This window comes from Ochotona princeps, chromosome 32 (assembly GCF_030435755.1).
Source record: "Ochotona princeps isolate mOchPri1 chromosome 32, mOchPri1.hap1, whole genome shotgun sequence".
Taxonomy (NCBI): Eukaryota; Metazoa; Chordata; class Mammalia; order Lagomorpha; family Ochotonidae; genus Ochotona; species Ochotona princeps.
This window is the reverse complement of record NC_080863.1, coordinates 8,906,054-8,928,204: the sequence shown is the minus strand read 5'-3', so window position 1 is coordinate 8,928,204 and position 22,151 is coordinate 8,906,054. Positions and strand designations below refer to the sequence as shown.

Sequence of the window (22,151 nt, the reverse complement as noted above, 5' to 3'; positions counted from 1 at the left end):
AGACTGTACTTCTCAGTGGTTCTAAGTTTTCCCAGTGTATTTCCTGTTGCCTTTGAAATGTCTTAATCCTGTTACTATGTCAAAATTCTACCCAACGCTTGGTGTGGTAGCCTAGCAGCTAAAGTCCTCGCTTTGGGCATGCTGAGATCCCATATGGGCACCAGTTCTAATCCCAGCAACCCTGCTTCTCATCCAGCTCCCTGCTTGTGGCCTGGGAAAGCAGTTGAGGACAACCCAAAGCCTTTGGGACCCTGCTTCAGCTTCGGATTAGCTTGGCTCCGGCCATTGCGGTCACTTGGGGAGTGAATCAACAGATGGAAGATCTTCCTCTCTGTTTCTCCTCCTCTCTGTGCATCTGACTTTCCAATAAAAATAAATAAATCTTTAAAAAAAATTTCTACCTGGTCTTCCCACATTTTCAGTAGTGAATTCTTGGGTGAAGATTTTTCTATCCCTACTATCTATTCTCTGCATAAATAGCCTCATCTTTTTACTAACTGAGGTAAAATTTATAGAACAAAAATTAAACCACTGACCATACTGTAAGGGTACCATTTAAAGGTGCTGAGCAAACATTCAACTGTCTTTTCTAATTCTAAAACATTTGCTCTGCCCCAATCTGCTTTTTTTTTATCTACTGACCTTCCTAATCTGGCTACTTCCTATAAATGAAACTCCATAATATATGTGACCTTTTGTGTCCGGGTTTTAGTCGTTTAGAATTATGTCCCTGCGGCGCACACATGCATCAGAATTCCATTCTTTCCCTTTGTACTGGGTCATATTCCATCGCCTAAAACCTCCGGCTTTATTTACCCACTCAGCAGTTGCTTCTTCCTTTTGGCCAATTTGAATAGGGCTCCTCAGACCATTCATGTCCCAGATCTTCAATTCTTTTTGGTAGGGTGGTGGAGACACTGTTGGGTCTTACAGTAAATAATCAACCTTTTAATTTCTTTCTCCCATGATGTGGATGGAAATCCCATTATTATAGTTACTACAGCTGGTGTTATTTTTAAAGTGGGCCTATTTTCTCTATTGGTCATGAGCATATGGAAGTCAATTCTATGTCTCCATTTTTTATACCTTTTCATAGCACCCAGTGAAGTGTTTCACACACAATGAAAGAACAGAACGTGTTTGCTATGATTTCTTGTGAAAGGTCTTATCCAAATGTTTTGTTTCTAGAGTCTGGTAGCTCATAAAGCAGAGAGAGGCAAGTTCCCACACACTATTTTAATCCTAATTTCATTGTTGATACCACGAGTCCATCTACATTAAGCATGCCCTGAAAATGCCACTTCATAATTAAATTTTATTTCCCAGTACTTGTCAGAATTTAGTTTTGGCAAGAAGCACTTCTTACCTTTTGAACTTTGAGACTGCTGAGCTGAGGGAAATGGCTGGAGTTTTCCTTTGAACAAAAGCCTACATGGATTTTTTTTTGAACTTCTTTTCTATTCAAATGTTCTGAATACAAATGAGCCACCTTGGTTGGATATTTATTATTGTTCACCTGCCTTGACACAGAAACTGCAAGCACTATGATAAATGGGCCGAAGCGTCCGATTTTACTGTGGCTCCCTTCTGCTAAAACTTTATTTTGAACATTCTTCACTGCCACCCTCCTCGGTGACTGTCAGCCTCTGTTCTTCCTGGCCAGTAGGACTCAAAAGGCTCTGTTTTGAAAACATAAACTTAACATTTCAGGCACACAGCACTGCATTCAATAAGTAGGGGTCTTGATGGAGTCATAATGGAACTGCACGAGACAAAAACAATTAGGATGTTTAAAGACAAAAAAAAAAAGACTCTAAGAAAGGATGCAAAGGTGGGATATGAATCAAATCAGATGGAAATTCAGTACTGAGGTTCGGAATGTAAAATGGGCTATACGTGAACGCTAAAATGGGCCATGTGGACACCTGACTACATCTGACACACTCTTGCTAACTGCCATGGAGTATATGCAAAGAAGAGGGTTATCTGAACACGCATTGCGTGCGCGCGCACACACACACACACACGCCGTAGTTCTTATGCCGTGATCACGTACCACGTTGAATACGAACTAAGGAACGGTTCACTGAGTTGGAGAAAACGTTAACTTTTGCCTCCCGGCAATTCATGCCTGTGTGGGCTTTAAGGAGAGTGCTAATTCTTTTCCATAAACAAGGACAGGAGAACACCATTAAGGCAAACGCTCCTCTTGACAGAAATGATGGAGGGCAGCTTAAAAGGTGGGTTTATACCATTCTGGGAGCAGGGTTGCCTCCTTAATTCTTTCCATAGCAATCAAAGTGGTGTGGAATACATATAAGGAAACAACAGTCTAGGTTCTGCACACGATGATAGGATGTGTTTTACGAGTGGATGAATACACAGGCATCTCCATTTCCTTTGTTCAGATTTCTACGTGAAATGACATGCCTTGTGGGATGGTCCAGCATGGGGTTTGTCACCAGTGCTGGGTGAGACAGTCGTCATGACAACGGGGCACTGTTGTAACCTGGACATCTTCCCCAATTTCTCCGATAGGCAGATAATGGTGACTTAGTCTCTGAGTTCCTTGAGATCTTGGAATGTGATAAAGTGTTAGCTGGAAAAACTGACACCATGGCCCACCAGCTGTCTTGAGGGGGGTATTTTCGCACTGAATCTAGTTTTTCACTGGGCAACCAAGAGGAAATTAGGTTTATTTCAGCATGAAAGTGAAAACCTGGCACTTCTCAGCAGTCCCAGGATGGAGTTGATGGAATCCTTTTGCCATGAGTGCCTGTCCTAGTTGGTTTAGGCTGTTATAATAACCAGTGACATACACTGGGGAGCCAATAAGGCAACGGAAATTGATTCCCTACACTCCTAGAGGCTGGAAACATCCGAGATCGAGGGGTAGCAGCACTTTAGTGTGGGGTGAGGGAATTCTCTGTGGTCCACAGATGAGCCTTCTGGCTACGCCTACATGTGATAGAAGGACGACACCATTCTCTGGCACCCTTTTCATGCCTTTGTCCCATCTGGGAGGGCTCCAGCCTTCAGATCTAATTACTTTCCCAGAAGTTCCACCTACTACTGATGCCATCACTTTGGAGTTTAAGATACTAGCTGTGAATTCTGGGGCCGGGAAGGATACAAACTTTCAGCTGACAGCTTTGCCCAAGTGATTAGCTTTCCATGCCACCTCCCTGCTGAGCCTACCTATGGGCATGACTTTCGGGCAGCTACTCTTCTGTTGTACCCCTGGTCTCCCTGGTCAGGGCTGACAGGCTCAGACTAGGGTTTTGTTTTCTGGGACTCTGGTGTTCAGTATCCCAAAAGGCCGGAGCCGTGGCTTGCTCAGTGTGGGAAGAAAGGTTCCACGACTCCTGCTTCTGAGGTCTCCTCATGTTTTCTGAGTGAGGTGCGTGCGATTCCCTGCTGTCTTTCCAGTAAGTTCTTCCACTTTGTAAATGAGCCTCTCTTATCATCTTTATACAATGAATTTTGGATAAGGATTGTTTTTGGAACTGTCCGCTACCCCACCACTGTCACTCCTTTTGCAGACAAGCTCTGCCCATGCCATAGTAGCTTTCTGATGTGTCTATTCCAATAAGCTGCACAAACTCCTGGCAAGAGTCCCATTATTTGCAAAGAACCTCCAAGCCAAGTGGCTTAGTAATGCTTATTTTTAACATTGTTGTTACATCTGAAATAAACTAACATGATACTCTTTTAATAAAAAAGGTCGGATATTCTATGAGAATGATGTCATGATGTAATAGCAGGGTTAGTCAATGACACAATTGACAACACAAAACCTTAAGGTCCTTAGCAATGTGATTATGAAGATTATGTTAATGATATGATAAGCATCAATGGATCTATGTTCAAAGAGAATTTAGACTTTTGAAAATTCACTTTCACTCCTCTGTTTTTTGGAAACAAACTAGGGATCCCTAATTTTGCTTGAAGACCCACAATTTATAATTATGCTTAGCTTTACTTCAGGCATATAAATCTACTTCCATCTTGAAAGTACACTATCAGTATTTTCTTCTTTTGTTTTTGACATACTCTAAAAGAAGAAATGCTTTTTTCTGAGAGTAAAGACAGAAAATTCTGAGGCAGACTTCTTATCTGACTTCTCCTCTTTGTTCGTGGATATTATTAGTTTTGTTTTTTGAACTGCACTTTTTCATTTCTGTTAGGGCTGAAGTCCTTCATCTCCGAGTAGCTTTGCAACAGAAGAGTCAAATGTATGTAACTAGAATGCTGAGAGAGGTTGAAAACGTAGAAGTGCCTGGGGGAAAAGTGCTAATACTTTTCTTTTCTTTTCTTTTTTTTTTTTCTTATGAGCCACCAGGAACATTCTGCGGGCTTCCATCCTCCATACATCACCTCTCTGCAGGAAAGATGTCTGAAAGTCATGAAATTTGAGGGGCATTTACTTCTTGAGGTGGGGCTGGCAGGAGGAGGGCAACAGCATGAAGGTGAAGGCACATTTCTGCTGTCTCCTAATGGATGCAAAACACACTCATAGGAAAAAGTGAGCGGCACTACAGGGTGTAGGCTGAGACCTTTACCTACAAACTGTTAGTAGCTAGGTTAGCTCAGGGCTCGATGCCTTCACTATCCATTGCCTGGCTTCAAATGAGACAGAGTTAAACATGGAAGGGAAACCGTCCCCACGATCAACTAAGTGGCAAATCGACGATGAGTTCAAGGTTGCATTGCAAAAGCAGAAACACAGGCAACGCCACGCAGCAGGCCCTCACCCGCACAAGCGCAGCTTCCCGAAGTGCACGACCTCCCTCCTCCAGCCCTGGGTGGTGCCTGCATAGTAGGTGCTGCTTGGGTGGTGCTCGGTGGAGCACAAGGAGCTCACATGGCTGCTGCTGTGAGAGCAGAGAGGCAGCAGCAGGTGCCACGTGGCCCCAAAGTCCCTTGAGAATTCCAGTCTGACCGGATCAGCAGATGAGCTATCCGTGGAGCATCCGACATTGATCTTGGAGAAGAAGAAAAAAAAAATGATGTAAATTACCCCAGAGCAACAAGCCTTGAAATGATTCCCCACTTCATTATTTTCTAGAGAGTGCATTTTCCTGCGAACTGTCTTGCTGAAATATTTCACATCAAAAGATTTGGTTTTGCTTAACTGAGCAACATCACACATTACCGCTAAATCATAATTTTTCATAAAGAACCTCAATGGGCACCATGCAAAATGTAGGTAAATCAGAAGCTGGGAGAATTTCAAATGTCACTTTCGACCCACTTGCACAGCCAAGTCAAGCAAATCATTATGAAAACACTGTTACCTTAATCCTTACCAGTCTACTGAATAACTTTTATTTTAATTCTTGCCTGCCAAATAATCGCCCAAATCTTTGCACATGGGAAATCTTCAGCACATATTTAGCAACAAAACAAAATGGATATGGACACTACTGACCTGGTTCAGGGGAAAATTTCTTTTTAAAGAAGCAAACAACAGCAGCATATATGCAACATACCATTTAGATATAAGCTCCGTGGTGAAACGTCATGCCAGCTAAGTAAATCAAGCTGTCACCTTGAGAGTTACTTTGTGAGTGTAAAGGGGATGCAATTCGCCTTCTAGCAGATTTTCCACACACAACATTATATTGTGAACTCCAGTCCTCACGTGGCACAGGGGGTCTCATCCAGCCTGCATAATCATATTTCTATCCTCTGATCCACTTCCCTACAGTCCTCCCATCCCACCGCAGGCATCCACCATTTTGCTCTCCATATAAAAATCTGTGTCATCATTAGAGAAATAACTACTCCATTCTCTTTTCTCTTTTCTAGGACATACATGTAACACTTGATTAAAGAATTGTATGTGATTCTTTCTATGAAAAAAAGCCCCCTTACAATTGAGACTAATATTTTTCTTGCTATCATATTACAATATCAGCCAGTTGTATATACACACACACAGAGCTATATAACTATACACATACACACACACACAATTATTCCCTGGTGCCTGCCACGTGGGACTTGTTCTAGAATACCATAAAAGAAGGGATACTCAAGTCTCACTGTAAATGGTGTAGTATTTGTGTATAATCTATACATATTGTCCCATAGGCTTTCAATCCTTTCTGGTGTACTTGCAGTATCTAACACAATGTAAATATGAAAACAATTGCTGCACTTCATTCCTTAGGGAATAATGAGAAGGAAAATTCTATACCTGTCCAGTATGGATACAGTGATATCATGACTATTTTCCATCTATAGTTGGCTGAGTCTATAGATGTGCAATCCATGAAAACAGAGGACTGTATGAGCTTATATATACGGATATATATCTATATATGGACATATATTAATGTGTGTTTGCTCCTTTATCGTCTGATGAGTAAAATATTGACATGTGATAAACTTTAAGGCCCTTGTTTCTACTTGAATTTGTTTGATAATAGATTTCCTAAAAGTGCCGGAGCTGCCTCCTTTTATTATCATTTAAAGCATAAAGTAAAGTTAGAAAATAAAACTCAAACCTAAAAGTAGAGAATAATGATTTCATCACTCAGGAATAATTTGGTCTCTGGCTCGTGAGGTTACAAGAAACAAACCTAATTTAGAGGATGTGGAAAGTACGCAAAACAGATATTGAAAAGCACGCTGATGCAATTAGGCACTGTTGATTAATTTGTAAATTTCAAAGGACACACAGAACTGTGCATATGCATGGAGCACCATGTAACGCTTTGATTCACCGATACAATTTCTAAGGTTCTATCAGGACAAACCTATAAATCTTATAATCACTGTTTTCAGTAAGCACTCTAGGCTACTCCAGCTCTACCCTCTAATGCCAGTATTGTTGTAACATTACTATTTCTGAACACTGGGATAACCTCCTTTGGGTCTACTTATTTAAGCTTTTAAAACATGTTAATTCTTAAATGTGTTCTCTTGACTAATATAATGAGTACATGAATATTCATAACACACACAGAGCAAACATATCTGAAATTATGAAAACAAAGTAGAATATTGTTCTATCTGGTAAAATTCATGACACCATGAAAAATATTATATAAATGCACAGGCATAGCTTTAACTACAGTGAACTATGGTGATAACAGTCCCAGAACAGAGTGATCCTTTCTATTTTTATATTTAAAATCATTTATTTCAACAATTCTCCATTGTATTAGGTAAGGAAAGCTATGTTATAAATAAAGGACAAAAATTCAGACATAAACCTTAGTAAGACAATTGGTTCTGCTAATAAAAGTGATTTATGACGCTATAAATTTCTTATGGCTTTGCACAAAAATGAGAAGTTACAATGCATGAAATTATCTGAGAGCTTCCTCCTTTTCCCTAGATTTTGTTCAACATTTTAAAGCATTTCTACTAGAACAGAGTCAAGTACCTCAAACTGTATGATGGTGTTCTCATTCACACTGAGGTCACGGGTCGTAATGGAGTGTTCCCCAACCTCATTGGAGACAAACACCATGGCTGAATCTTCCTCCCTGTTACACAAGACAACACCGAGGCATCCACTTAGACAAGAACTCATCATCATTTGTCAAGCTGTGGTTTGATTTTTAGCTTCTCCATGAAATACTTACGGGGCTCCCTTTGAAGAATACGGGCAATAAAGACCAATGTTACCACCAGGGTAGAAAAACCAGTTGTCTTCTCTGGGTCCAAAGTCAAATGTGTCCAGAAGCATCACAGGGTTGTGTAAGTTATTTCCATCAATAACGAAGTCATCAACAATCCAGATTTCTTCTTTCTTACCTAAGACATTTTTATTTTGGATAAAGTCAGGCTTCGCAATGATGGCAATCAGATAGGCATTTTTTTTTTTGCATATTGGAAGAAAAGACAGAGGGAACTGAGTACCAGTATGTGAACAGATGTCTTCAAGACAGACAAAGGACTTGGACTATGTAACATGTATGTGTAAGTGGAAGAAATGGCCCTTGCAGCCTCGAGAACTGACATAGCATAGGGCTGCCTTGCTAAGTCCAGAAGGCTGTGACAGTCAGGGAGGAAAATCGTACAGTCCATTCTATCACAGCAGCACGATGGACTGGAATGGGCTGCAGAGTGTAGGATGACTGTGAGGATGGGCTGGGCAGTCAGCCACGGACTCAGGACCAGTATGCTAACTAATCTACTGTAGCAGTAATTCACAGCTGCTTTTTAGGGTAACCCATGACTTCTTAGTCCCACTTGTCAGTCATGCTGAAGGATGATCATGGTCATGACATCACACCCCGATTCAAACACTTGAACTGTTTTCATGCTATTCTGTGAAACACACACTGTGCTTTTCTCACTGTGACGGGAGTTGACTCGTTGGCTCAGGCTGGGTGTTCAGGGAAGTTGTCTCAGAGTGAGGAGGAAGGTCAAACCTCAGGCTGCTTTTGCAAAGCAATGGCTGCATTGAACTTGAAGCAAGGGAATATGACTGTGCCAAGTGGCAGGGCCACTGAGAAGTACTTACATGTGATAACGTGAGGAGTTTCACAGGCAGAAAAGTGTCTGGAAATGATTTTACTTCTTTTCCCCAACACTATAAATTTTATTTTATTTTTTGATAAAAATGTATGATGCTGTTTGTATCTGTTTTCATTGGCAAGAAAATACAGGGTATGTGAAACCCCTTGACATCTCCACAATAAATGCCAATCAACAATTTTAAGTCATAAAACAGACCAGATTCTCTTAGGTTGCTTCTTCACTCAATTCTGTGTATAGCACAATTCTCACACAACTCTTCTGTCGACATACTCTGGTGCATTAAATGAAACCACATGCCTCTCCAAACCCTCACTGCTTTCATTCTAGTTGCCTTCATCCCCTCTCCTGTATGGGAAGTGGTTGATGAAAACAATGAAGAAAAAAACGAGGTGTGCATTCCAACCCCAAATGAAGACAACAATGCTACGTGCTGTGAAACTGGTTGCTTCATTTTCTGGACTTTTTATTTGATGCTCACACAATATACATTCGCATGTGTGTATACAAATGTCTCAGATAAACTAATATTTTAAAATCTTGTACTAGTGAGTAAGGCAATAGGCAGGTTGAGTTTCGGAGATGGAAACATATTTCTCTGATACATTTGTACGCTGATTCTGCTGAGACCCTGGGTCATGCGATCTTCTCTGTGCTAACTAGGTTGGTTACAGGAATGACCTGGGAAAGCCTGGCACTTCATCATCAGCAGTTTAAGGAATTAGAGGAAGCAGTAAAACATCACTAACTTCTAGAATAATGTTCACAACTACCTGAGGATGCTATTAAATCATACACTCCCGGTAACTAATCACTGTTGTGAATGCATGTGATAACAATCTTTTCCTATCAGACACTCTCTGCGTGGTCTGCGTTCCTGTTATTTTATCTTATTTTATCATAACATTTTGTTATTATGTTCCCCCATCTTACTAATGCAATGCGCTACCTGCAAGAACTATGTATTTCTCAATGATTTCAACCAAGATGTACTGATACTTGATGACTACTTAACCTTAGGGATATATATATATATATATATATATATATGCTATATACATACTATATATATCTTCAGCTTTAAGAAGCTAGCACAGTGAACCAAATACAACCTGGGATGCCAGCATCCCCTGTGTCAGTTAAGTACCAGCTGCTCCACTTTTGATCCAGCTCCTTAAAAATGTGTCTGGGAAAACAAAAAAAGATGGCAGGGAACTTGGGACCCTGCTACCCATGTGGGATATCTGGACAGAGCTCCAGGTTCCTGGTTTAGACTGGCCCAGGTCTGGTTGTTGTGGCCATTTGGGGAGTGAAGCAGGGCATGCCAAGTGTTTTCTGTTTCTCTCTGTAACTTGGCCTTTCATAGAAGTAAATCTTTAAAAACAAACGTAAAAGAAAGCCCTCATGTTTTGTGATGGGACCTAGCTACACTTATATCATCAAGAACACACAGTCAGGTATGAAAAGATGAAAAAGAGATATAGAAAGAATGAGATTTGTCAAAAAAGGATGCAGGGGCAAGGCTTGTCGTATGGACTGCTAAGCCATTCATGCACTCCACATACACCCCCCACCCCTGAAAAACAAACAGGCTCACAATCCACTGTCAGTTTTGATCACAGGACAACACGTGCGTTTTTACCATTATTGTAAGGCTGCCAGAGTCTGAATCTTGTGGCATTGGTTTGGGCGGTGTAGGGCAGGGGAACATTGATGAAAAGTATATTGGTTGTTTGAGGGAAGTAAAATTCATCCATCAGGTGCCAAGTGATTCCTCCAGTGACGGAGAATTGCAAGAGAATGCAGTGAGATCTTTCTGGCGTACCTAGGAAGAAGACAGCATAGACATGGCGTGTATCTGTGACTACCATGGTAAGAAGGCAGGTTCTTAGCCTATTGCTTTGGAGTCAGTGCACAAACCAACTTCTTCTCACACACAGGCTTGCTATCCCAAATGCCTCAGACGCAAGTTAAAAGCTATGATGGCTTGGGAGTTCTGCAGGAAGACATCTCAAACACGCATTAAATCTTGGATTTGCACACAGTACTGCCTCTCTCAGATAGTCATACACCTTCTGTAGTTAGGAAATGTTACATCATGCTTTTTTTGTTTCTATATGTGTCACCATTTTTCAAAAGGTCAAATGTTGAAATCTGAGGATACATAAAAAAAAAAAACTGAAAATTTACTATGGATGCAATGACATTTAAAAAGACAATTTAGTGGCTAGAAAAAGAATGACAAAGAACAAACTTTTTTTTAGGGGTGGGGGAGGATTTCACATCTTTAAGAGAAAAGCCAAAATGTTGTGCTTCTTTTTTATACTTAAAATTCTTACAGTGAGCTAGTAGTGGTGGTCCTAGGGTGATAACAAGAAATTTAACTACCATGGAACTAGAGTGATCACTTCAGCTTTATGAAATTCTTTAAAATCATCAGTTATCTTGTCCCAACAGTAAGATGAACTTAATTTAAAAAAGAGAACATTTATGCCAATGTTTCCATATAATAAAATTCGTGAGGATTAATAGCATTGTATCTTTCATGCATGGGAGAGAATTTCTGAAGGGAAAGAATAGAATTCATACCCATGCAGATTCTTACCTTTGGCGATAAATCTAAGGGAAAACTGGACATACATGGTATTGGTACAATCCAGATCTCTTGAAATAAGCATCCTGAGTCCTTCCTGAAAACAAGAACATGCGTGTCACACAACCATTGCATCGGCAATGCTACTTTCCTCTGATTTTCCACACCCAACATGTGTTTGCTAAATAAGAGACAGAACAATCACACAGCCCTAGAGCAATCCTTGTTCTCTCCTCACAGCCTTCATTTCTGGTGCCTGAAGATGACAATTTCATTGCCTCCACGCTAAACCACATTTTGCTGTGACTCTCACAAAAAAGCAATGCAAGAGTGATAGCATTCGATACTGACAGGTCTTTTAGAAAAACAGCCTCTTCTGATCACAGCATGTCCTAACAGGGGTAAGCAGCAAGCAGGTGCATAATGTGCCAAAAGCGCTCGTCGGAAGCTGGGAACTAGTGGGTAACTTTTCCGGGGGATCCAGGACTCCTAGGAACTTATCACTGCCTTGCTTTCTCTGACAGCCCTGGGGGCTCTCACTCAGGCTGACACAACATCACCCTTTGGTTGGACAAGTGAAACAAGGCATGTAAAGGAGCGAAAAAGCCATGTGCCGAAGCTCTACCCACTCATGCAGAGAAACCAAGGAACGAGGGGAGCAACCACATTTGCCGCAGTAATTTTTTCTGCTAATCAGCTATTTCTGGTCGCCCGGGATTGACAGCTCAGAAGGTTGCTTTCTTCAGGTGTGCATGGGGTGGCAGTGACACAGAACTGCACTATGCAAAAGTCCCCGGGCTCCAGCAGGCTTTTTAGTTTCTCAGCTGTGACATTTGAACAAAATGGCTCTTCAGCAGTGTGTGGCTGTGACACTGAGTAGACACATGGTCGGCTGGGCTCCCAAGTATTAACTCATAGACACTAACAGTGCTTTCAGCCAGAGAGAGCATATTTTTCCTCCGCATTTAAAAAAGCTATTTATTTATTTATTTTATTGCAAAGGGAGATTTGTGGAGAGAAGGAGAGAGACAAAGAGAAAGATCTTCCATCCACTGATTTACTCCCCAAATGGCTGCAACAGCTGGAGCTGACGGATCCGAAGCGAGGAGCCAGGAGCTTCTTCCAGGTCTTCTGTGCAGGTGCATGGTCCCAAGATTTCTGGCCATCCTCTACTGCTTTCCCAGGTCACAGGCAGGGAGCTGAATGGGAAGTGGAGCAAGCTGGGACATGAACTGGTTCCCATATGAGATCCTGGCACTTGCAAGGTCAGATTTTAGCAATTTGGTCATTCTGCTGGGCTCTTTTCTCCGCACCTCAACTTTCTTAAGAGAACATATTCTTCCTTAGCTGAACACATTTCAAATATAGCTAGTTAGATGGAGCCCTCTCTAAGGGCTAGGGCCTAAAACAGACACAAAGCTCATTCACATCACCTTGCACTCCTCAAGAAAGGGCTCTCCCTCCTCCTCCTGTTGTCAGTGAGGAAGTGGAGACTGGCAGAGGTGCAGTGACTTACTCAAGGCTACACAGTTTACGAGTGGAAAAAGGAGGGTCTGGACTCAGCTGTGTCAGATTCTGAAATTTAAACTGTGCTTCGTAGGATTCTAGGGTTGGGGCTGGCACCATGGATTCAGCTTAATCCTCTGCCTGTAGCCCTGGCAGCCCACATGGGCGCTGGCTAGAGTTACAGCTGCTCCAATTCCAATCCAGCTCCCTACTAATGACCTGAGAATACAGCAGAGGATGCCCCAAGTTCTTGGGCTCCACATGGGAGACCTGGAAGAAGCTCCTGGCGCTCAGCTTAGAACTTAGCTCTGGCTGTTGCGGCCGTTTGGGGAGTGAACCAGTGGATTAAAAAAAAAAAACTGATCTCTCTCTTTTCTCTGTAACTGTGCCTTTCAAATAAAAGAGTAAATAAATCTTAGCAAAAATTCCAGGGGGCCTTACTTATCAAACGACATTTTGGTTTGCGGAGAAGAAATAGAGATGATGTTAAATTTACACCTGCTGAAGGAGCACATGTCTTTTTTCCTCTCTCAATTTCAGTGAGTAGCAAGTCACATGAGACCGAAGGTTGCTTTGTGAAAGCCTCACACATCCCATCTTTATTTTGCTTTCATGCCTTGTAATGCACCGCCCTACTCAGGCCATGATGCCCAATCACTGTCTGCTCTTTATGGCTCCCTCACACACACACACACACACACACACACACATAAGCATAAAGCCTTGGATTCTTTTACAGGTTAGTGCCTTATGTAAATTGATGGGGAGAGGAGAGTGGCTTCCTCAGCTTGCCGTGAAAGAGCTTTGAGGTAGAGAGTCAAAAGATTGAGCTAATAAATATTCTTGGCTAACAACCAAAGGATTATTCTTCCTCTTTTCCCTTGAAGAAGGAATGTAAGGATAAAGTTGTTCTCCTGGGCCGGGACAAGTATCCTGTAAGAGACCTCGTTTCACACTGTGTTCTGTACGAAAAACATGGGCATGATTTGCAAAGTGACTGTCCTCCATTGCTGACCTGCTTATTTATGGTTAGGACTGGAGATGGACATTCATACAGGTGTGTTGCCATCCTTGTCCTGTTGTCAGGCTCAGTGATCCGCAAGTGCCCAATGTGAGGGATGCCTTTGCAACCAACACGTTATTTTAGTGGGCCATGGTACACCCTGCATTTATCAACATAAAAATGAGACTCTCTGTTCCCTTTTCACGAAAGGGTGCTTCTGTAGGTCAAGCTACAGCCTACGGAATGGCGCACGCTGAGCCCTCGCTACAGCTTGCAGGGCCGACAGATAACATGTCTTCACACAACATGATTGGCTGCTCTTGTATCTGGATGGGTAAAGGTAGAGTACAAAAGACTGTATGTCTTTCTTGTTTATGGGGGTAAAAGCACTGGGTTAATCCTAGTGCTCAAAAATATAGTGAGTAAACATCTTCCAATCATGAGAGGTTACAGGGTTTTAGCTATTGGGCTTTCTTAGCTGATTCAAACGGATTACATCAAAAGCAGATGTAATAAGAGTAACGCCATCGTAGACTAAGCCCAAGAACTCAAGAGTGTTAACCCCTCAATGTCTGTCACTCCTCCACACTCTTAAGGACTTTTAAATCTCTCAGACGTTTTGGGTATTTTTTTCCCCTTTCTCATCCAGAACTTGGGAAGAATTCCAACAGGAAGGATAAGCAGCATTTATGAACTAGAACTGAAAAAGTTTCAGGGTGTTTAATTTTCTAAGTGTTAGGTGCTGGTCATTCAAATTGTGGAGAAACCCATGCAGAATTGCAAAGATTTCACCGGTATTCCTAGATGAGTCAGTTTCTCTATGCTGGGAGAGATGGGGTGTAGAATGTATCCACATATGAAAAGCTGCCAGCTTAGTGCTCATATCTCTTAACAACTCTAGTTTGAAACACAAAAACAAACTAACAGTGTTTGAGAATGTTGTTTGACCTTTTTTTAAAAGTCATCAAATGGTGCTATTTTTAAGAAAAAGAAAAAGAATTTTGAAAGGAAAAAGGAAAAACCATTCTTAGTCATTTAAAAATATCACGAATTATGTATTGACTAAGATACATGCTGCGTTCTAGAAATGTAGATTCCGAAAATTGTGTATACATTTTTATGTATACCTGTAGCAGAAATTAAATGAGTTTATGCCAATAAACTCAACAGGAGAGGAAATGTATTTTGGCTAAAAGACCGGCTCTAAAATAACAGATCCGGGGAACAGATCCAGAAACACCTTTGGATGGGGTGCTGGGAGAGGGAAGCACTGTTAATTAGCAGTGAAAAGAAGTGTGGAAGCCTCTCTGACCCCTTTAAAAACGAGCGACGTTCCGGATTTGATGGGTTCACCATTCAGATCCCCCCTCTCTGCTCCATATACTTCCGGCCACAGGTCAGGATGCAAGTTTCCATTGAAGTCATCTTTGAGGATGGAGGGCAGAGGGACAACAGGAACACAGGAAGGTCCACCAAAGCCCCGGTCACACCTTGGAAATACAGGAGTAGAGATTGGGTATTACATGGTACACATGCAACAAGCCATTTTCAGCTTTGCTTCACAAAGAAAAGAAAACCACTGTTTTTTATTAACTTACACACAGCGTCCAGCATCACAAACCCCTCGTCCTGAGCACATCCAAGGGCAGCCCGAGGCCAGCACGACATTGTCCATGGCCCAGGAATCGGCTCCCACTGTGTAGTTGGTCTGAATCCACCGGAACCGGGTCCTGGGAGAACTAACCAAAGAAAACGCAGCACTGGTTGGACAAGCAAGCTTGAAGAGCTGTCATAGATGTTCATTTCTTTTTCCTTTTAGAGTATTCTCCTCCAGGGTCCAGATACCCCCTCTCTGAGATACTTCATCTTCACACTAAGTAGTGGATGCTGTTTCCTCTTGACTCACAGCCAGGAGAGCAGAACATAGGCTATTTAAATATTTCACTAGGAATATTTAATATTTATGAACATCTCTCATGTAAGATTCTATAAACACATGCATGACATGGAAGAATTACTTTGGCTGAATGATTTTCTCTTGCATTTTTAAAGAAGATTTACTCATTTTTTTGAGAGAGAGGGAGAGAGAGAGAGAGAGAAAGTGAGAGAAGAGAGACCTTTCATCGACTGTTTTCATCTACTCCCCAAATGGCCACAGCAGCCAAGTGTGTGCTAGGCTGAGCTGGGAGCCAAGAACTTCATCAGGGTCTCCCACATGGGTAGCAGAGGCCCAAGTACTTGAGCCATGCTCTCTTGCCTTCCCAGGCGCATTAGCAGAACGCTGGATGAGAAGTGAGGCAGTTGAGATCGGAACGGATGCTCTGATATGGGATGCTGGTGTCCCAAGAGGTAGTTTAATCCACTGTGTCACAATACTGTTCTCCAATTTACTCTTGTTTTTGAAATAAGGGTAGCATGTTGGCTTTTGTATTCAGGCCTTTGCTGCCACTCAGTACCAGGAGAGACAAGGAGATGATATGTAAGACGAAGAGTCAGCATTTGCCAAGCTCTGGCAGTGTGGTCCCTATTCTATAGCCTCTGAATGCTTTCTGACAGTCAGTGGAAACTCTACCCTACCCCTGCCCTCTGTTTGGGTTCTCAGGCTTTGGATCCCTAAAACCAGAGGATTCTTAGATACATTCTCACGTTTTTCTATTGCACTAGGCATCCACAATCCATACTGTGCCAGTCATAAGGCCACTTTCTCCAATAGTAGATACAGCCTTATGGAGGAAAAAAGACATCCCTGCTTAGGAATGGATCACATGGCTGAAGTTTGTCAGCCAGATGCCTGGGGACGTGGAACACGTCTTCTCAAGCAGAATTTCAGTGTTACCATTACAACGACTGCTGCCTGCCCCACACAAGGCCTTTCTCAGTGTGAGAGCATAGTGGCTTTAAAGTAGAATTCTAATCCCATGGCCACTCTGCTACATACCTGGATGCAACCGCCATCAGGACCAAACTCTGTGACATGAGAGGACGGCTCCTCCATCATCTGCCCTCGTCCCCAGCTGCAGCCTCTCTTTCCTGGCTTCTAGACTCACACTGAGATCTGGAAACCTGGAAATCTTTCCCCTGTCCACTCACGCTTTCTGCTGGGACTTTGTTTTCAGTGCCACAAATGGTCTCTCATACTCCCCATCCACTCAAACTCAGCACACACAACATCCCTTCCAGGAAGCTCCCGCCAGCTTCCCCCCAAACTGTTTAGCTCATAACTTTCATGTTTCCATGATACCCCTGGGTGTTACTTCTGTTATCAACATACAGCAAATGCAGCTGCTTGGAGGGTCTGTGATCCTAAATTACATAATTAGACCTTGGCATCTGTTCATTTAGTGTCACAGGCAACAGAACAAGACATTCAAAATATGTTGGACAGAAAAATGAATTAATGAGCTATTAGCAACCCTATTTTGGGCTCTGTAGGTCTCTGGGAAAACTACTCTAGGCTTAACATTAAAATGCTTTGGTGTCCCGCATTTGTGCCTCCTTGGCATGGCTATATATTTCTGAATCAGAACTGAACCAGGAAAGAGGAACCACTGAATACAAGAACCTAGATGAATTGTTGGTGGACCAATGCAGAAGGTGGTAGAGGTGGCATTCCATTTCAGAGCACCTGAATTCCAGTCCTGGCTACCCCGTTTCCATTCTACCTCCCTGCTGATGAGCTTGGAAAAGCCGAAGATGACGGCTCAAGTGCTTGTTTCCATGCCACCCACGTGTGAAACCAAGATGAGGTTCTAGGCTTCTGACATCAGCCTGGCCCAGCTCTGGCTGTAGTGGCCATTTTGAGAAGTAAGTCAGTGCACAGAAAATAGCTTTCTGTGTGACTTCCCCATGTTTTCTGTTATTCTGACTTTTGAATAAATAGTTTTTTAAAAAGGAAGCCACTAAGCAGGCCAATGGTTACAGGGCACAGGGAGAGACACTCTGTTGCTGATACCCAGGGAGCAAGGTTACAGGAAGTAGCTTCAAGGGAGCTGGAGTCACAGAAGCTGGTCAAGGCACACTTGAGGTGGAAAAGATGGGAGACCCACCCATCTTTGTCTCTACAGAATCCATTCTGGAATCCAAAAATACAGAGGGCTGGGAGATGCAGCCTGCAGTCAGGCTTCCCTGCAAATCAAAAGAAAGCAAGAAAGGGAGGCAAGGAATTGAGGACAAGTATGGGGGCAGTCCCAGGATGGCACAATCTCTAACCAGTCACCACAGCAGTTTTTAGCAACATCTTCAACTTTCCCAAATGCCTACACGATAAAAATGAGAGCCTGCTTTAAGCTAACAGTTTTTGAATGTGTTCATAAATGTGGGGGATGCGAAATGGCAAGAGTATTCCCAAGGTATCAGGAAAACGTTTATTCCTATTGTAGTGATGAGCTAAAAATACACCAGGGGCTGACACTGTGGTGTAGTGTGTTACGCTGCCACCTGCAGGGCTGGCATCCCATGTGGGCACTGGTTCAAGTCCTGGTTGCTTCACTTCTGTTATGGCCCCCTGCTTATGTGCCCAGAAAAGCATCAGAGGATGGCCCAAGTGCTTGGCTCCCTGAACTCACATGGAAGACCCAGAGGAAACTCCTGGCTCCCAGGTCTGAGCATTTGAGGAGCAGTCTAGTGGATGGAAAAGACTGACACCTCTCCCCCCCCCCTCTCTCTCTCTCTTTTGTTATAACTCTGCCTTTCAAATTAAAAAAAAATAGAGGAAGAAGTTAAAAAAAATAACTAAGGGCACTCTTCTCCATGTTACAATTTCACACTGCTGAATGTAAATATCAGTTACATTCCCCCCGCCCCAAAAAGCTTAAAAACTGATTTTAGTCAACAGTGTTTATGTTGCCACACAGCAGCAGAGTTCAGCCTTGTAAGATGTCTGGAACTCTCTAGGAACCCAAGGCACTTTTTTTCCCTTCCTGGCATACTCCATGGATAATTACGAATGAGGAACAGAATCCCCAGGTGGAATGATTTCCAAATTAGGTGACAGAAACCAAAATTCTGACAGGGAGCCAATGACAATTCTCACATGGTGGAGAGCGGGAGATAGACAGTGATCCGCTTCCAATTCTGGAATCTCTCTGAGGTGTAAATGGAACTTTGGGTGTAGTGCAGACAGCCAATGGTCGGAGGAACGCACTCTTCGGTGACGAGATGCCAGTCCCTGCCACTGTTGAGAGAGTACTGCAGCTGGACGCTGTGGGAGTCACTGAAGGGCTTGCTGCAGCCCATGCTCATTTCAAACTGCAAGAAGGTAGAGGCTGACACATGGAAATCCCAGGTCTCAGCATAACGAGGCTTTCCTATGGAAAAAACAGAGAGTTGAAGAGGAGTGTATGTGTGCACGCTGTCCTCATCAGGCATGCAGACTACACTGGTAATCCACCATTTCAACAGCAAACAGAAAATCACGGCTTATCCTCAGCTCCTTGTCAGTGCTTCTGATTTCGTTCTCCCTGTTTTTATTGGTTTTAGCTGGTTACCATGGACGTGGAAATTTGGAAGGCGGGGAACATGAATGGCTTTCACAGCCTGACAAAGCACAGAACTGAAGCAGTTCATCCTGCAAATTGCATGAAGCAGAATATCTGCCCACTACGATAGGCTTTGCTATTTTCTGAAGAAATGTTACTCCTACCACCCATGTTTCCATCATGATGATGGCTCCAACAAAAATTGGTCGACTGAGCTCACCAACTTGTTTCAGAGGACAAATACAACTCCTTGTATCCCTAGAGGTTTCCTCAGCACAGGCAGTTACGCACACAATTTTGAATTACAGACTTTGCCTTTGAGGTCTAGTTAACTGAGTCTTCTTTTTAATCAAATGTTCTCCTCCAATCTGGTGAGAATATATACCTATGTTTTCAGTGAATATCAGAGCGGTGTCCATGGAGAGACAGTCAATATCCACTTGACCTCCTTGGATCCGATACCAGTTGGCTTGCAAATCTAGGGAGCCGTCAAATTTGTCTTGAAATCCAGTTTGAGAGCTGTCGTTCATGCCTATAAGGACGTCATCCAAAGCCCACTGGGCTGAATGCTTCCCTACAATCAGATGAAGAAAGGCAGTTAGAGAAGGCTCATTACACAGCAATATGCGCATCTTTGTGACTGTGATGTTAAATCAAATTGTCTAGAAATCGACAGCACATTAAGAAACACAGAATACAAAGTGTGTACGCATGTTGGAAGATCTAAAAGCTCCCAGGGAAAGCAGGCGTGGGCAGCAGCTTACCGTGCTGCGGTTGCCACCATCGAAAAGCTGTCGCAGAAGTCTTGGCCTCCCGTGGCAGGTCAATGGAAATGATCCTTGGTTCTAGAAAGGATGAAAAATCCAACTCGCACAGCAAATGCCAGCCTATGCCATTGTCATTGGAATACTGAACAACAAGGCCTGAGATAAAAGATATAAATAATCTGGTCATTCAGATGGCTTTCCTGGAGGTATGGAACAGTATTTTTTAAACGGTGACATAGCAGCAAGTTCAACCTGTGTCTCCTAGAATGAAGATACATTCATCTAACTTCCCAGGAATCCATTGGTAACCTGAAGGCTCATCAATTTCTTGACAGTTTCTAATACAGAAACTGCTAGCAAATGGAAGAAAAAAATACCTAAGCTCTTTTAAAGACCATTTACCTTTCTATGAGTGATGGGGTGGTTGGTAAGAAGAACATAAAAATCTACTTCTGATCATGTATTTGAATTTCAGATTCTGTCCTGAACATTATCGAGTCTCATCCCATTATTATATATTCAGAAGAAATATCTCAATCTTCCTGATACAAATCAAGCAGCACTCTTTGCTGCTCAAGCAATAGGCAGTAAACACTCCTCAGTCTGCAATTCTATTAAGCAGAAAGTTCCTTTAACTGGCTACTTTATACTTGGTCAGACTTTGGCTAGTCAATATGAAGCCTATATGAAGGCAAGTTATTACAAAGCAAAGCAGAACAACTCACTCCCAGCCAATGTGATGTTGGTTTCTCTTTCTCTGTGTTATCCTCCCAACCTGTTTCCTCATCCTATCCTATCCACCCATGCTCCTTCACCCACCTCTGCATGACTGGAGCTAGGACCTCATGGGTTACCCTGCTATGTCTCCCAGACACATTTTAATTCTAAAAGAGGATACAGGGAAAGGAAAAGATGTTGTTGAATGCAATAGAGCAAACTGTTAAGTTTGAAACTATGGTAATCAACATATTACCAATCAATATGTTATTAATATACACATATACCTGTGTATGTATGTCACACACACATACTATACATATAAATACACATATACTACATATATATGTATATATGTGTGTGTGTATGATTGTAATCTACAAGGCCATTTCAAAATCTTCATGGAAAAATGGGATTTACAAAATATTTTACTCATTTTTTATTGGAAAGTCAGAATTCAAGAGGCAAGGAGAGACAGATCTTTTCTCCTCTGGTTCACTCCCCAAGTGGCCCAATGGACAGAGCTAAGCCGATCCGAAGCCAGGAGCAAGAAGCTTCTTCTGGGTCTCCCATGTAGGTGCAGGGACCTAAGGCTTTGGGCCGTCCTTGATTGCTTTTCCAGGCCTCAGCCAAGGAGCTGGAAGGGAAGTGGAGCAGATGGGACATGAACTGGTGCCCATATGGGATCCCAGTGGAAGTATGCCAAGGATTTTAGCCACTAGGTTACCATGCTGGGCCCCAAAAAATGGGCTTTAAAAATAAATCTGTGGTGGGCATCTGGCCTTCTGGTTAACATGCTGCTGCTGCTGCCCATGTGTCGTACTGGAACCACCTGTGTTCTACCCCCTGCCCTGGATGCCGACTCCAGTTTCCTGTCAATGTTGACTTTGGGAGGCAGTCAGGACGTCTCAAACAACTGGCTTCCTGCACTCATGTGGGAGACCCGGATTGAGTCGCTGGCTCCTGGCTTCTGCCCCAACTGAAGGGCACACTGTGAGTACTAGGAGAGCTGAGCTAGTGGAAGGGCACTCTTCCCCTCCCAAATAAATGAACACATTATGCAGTTTTTTCATAGTAAGACCTTTCATGAACTTTTTGAACTCATCTAATACATATCTAGGTTCAAATTAATGTCAGTGTTGCAAACAAGAGTGTGTAAGGATTAGGAATAATTTTTGTGTGCGTGCATGTATGTCTGTCTGTGTGCCTATTATGGTGTGAAAGGCAGAGCGATTGCTATTTTGTAATTGTTTAAAAGTTGTCATTGCACACTCATGATAATTAAGACTGGGGATATAGTACTGCTTCCTAAGTATTTACACAAATTATCCTTATAGCATTTACATTTATTATATTTATTATATTCTAACTCCTGAAAGTTGTAAATCATTTATGGTATCCACAACATCTTCATTTCCAGATTATTTACTGATGAGCACTTCTCAGTGCCAACTGACAGCATTTGGAATCATTGTTAGCACATCTCTGACAGTAGACAATGCTAGCAACAATAATCATGGACAGGCTAAAAGTGAGAAGCCCCGGGAGAATTAAACCTACCATATTCAAAAGCGAGAAACCCATGACACTGA

General features: G+C 42.5%; 1 protein-coding gene across 1 annotated transcript in view; it reads right to left on the bottom strand.

Moving 5' to 3' along the window:
* The window catches only part of RELN (reelin), a 384,643-nt gene that overhangs the window by 53,147 nt on the left and 309,345 nt on the right, over positions 1 to 22,151 (bottom strand). Inside the window, exons 32-41 of the mRNA XM_058657530.1 lie at positions 19,840 to 19,998; positions 19,461 to 19,649; positions 18,631 to 18,904; positions 15,197 to 15,337; positions 14,911 to 15,088; positions 11,102 to 11,186; positions 10,139 to 10,321; positions 7,599 to 7,770; positions 7,397 to 7,499; positions 4,755 to 4,984 (exon numbers count right to left, since the gene is read on the bottom strand). Of these exons, the coding sequence (XP_058513513.1) occupies positions 4,755 to 4,984; positions 7,397 to 7,499; positions 7,599 to 7,770; positions 10,139 to 10,321; positions 11,102 to 11,186; positions 14,911 to 15,088; positions 15,197 to 15,337; positions 18,631 to 18,904; positions 19,461 to 19,649; positions 19,840 to 19,998 (1,714 nt within the window). The remainder of the gene's footprint in view (positions 1 to 4,754; positions 4,985 to 7,396; positions 7,500 to 7,598; positions 7,771 to 10,138; positions 10,322 to 11,101; positions 11,187 to 14,910; positions 15,089 to 15,196; positions 15,338 to 18,630; positions 18,905 to 19,460; positions 19,650 to 19,839; positions 19,999 to 22,151) is intronic.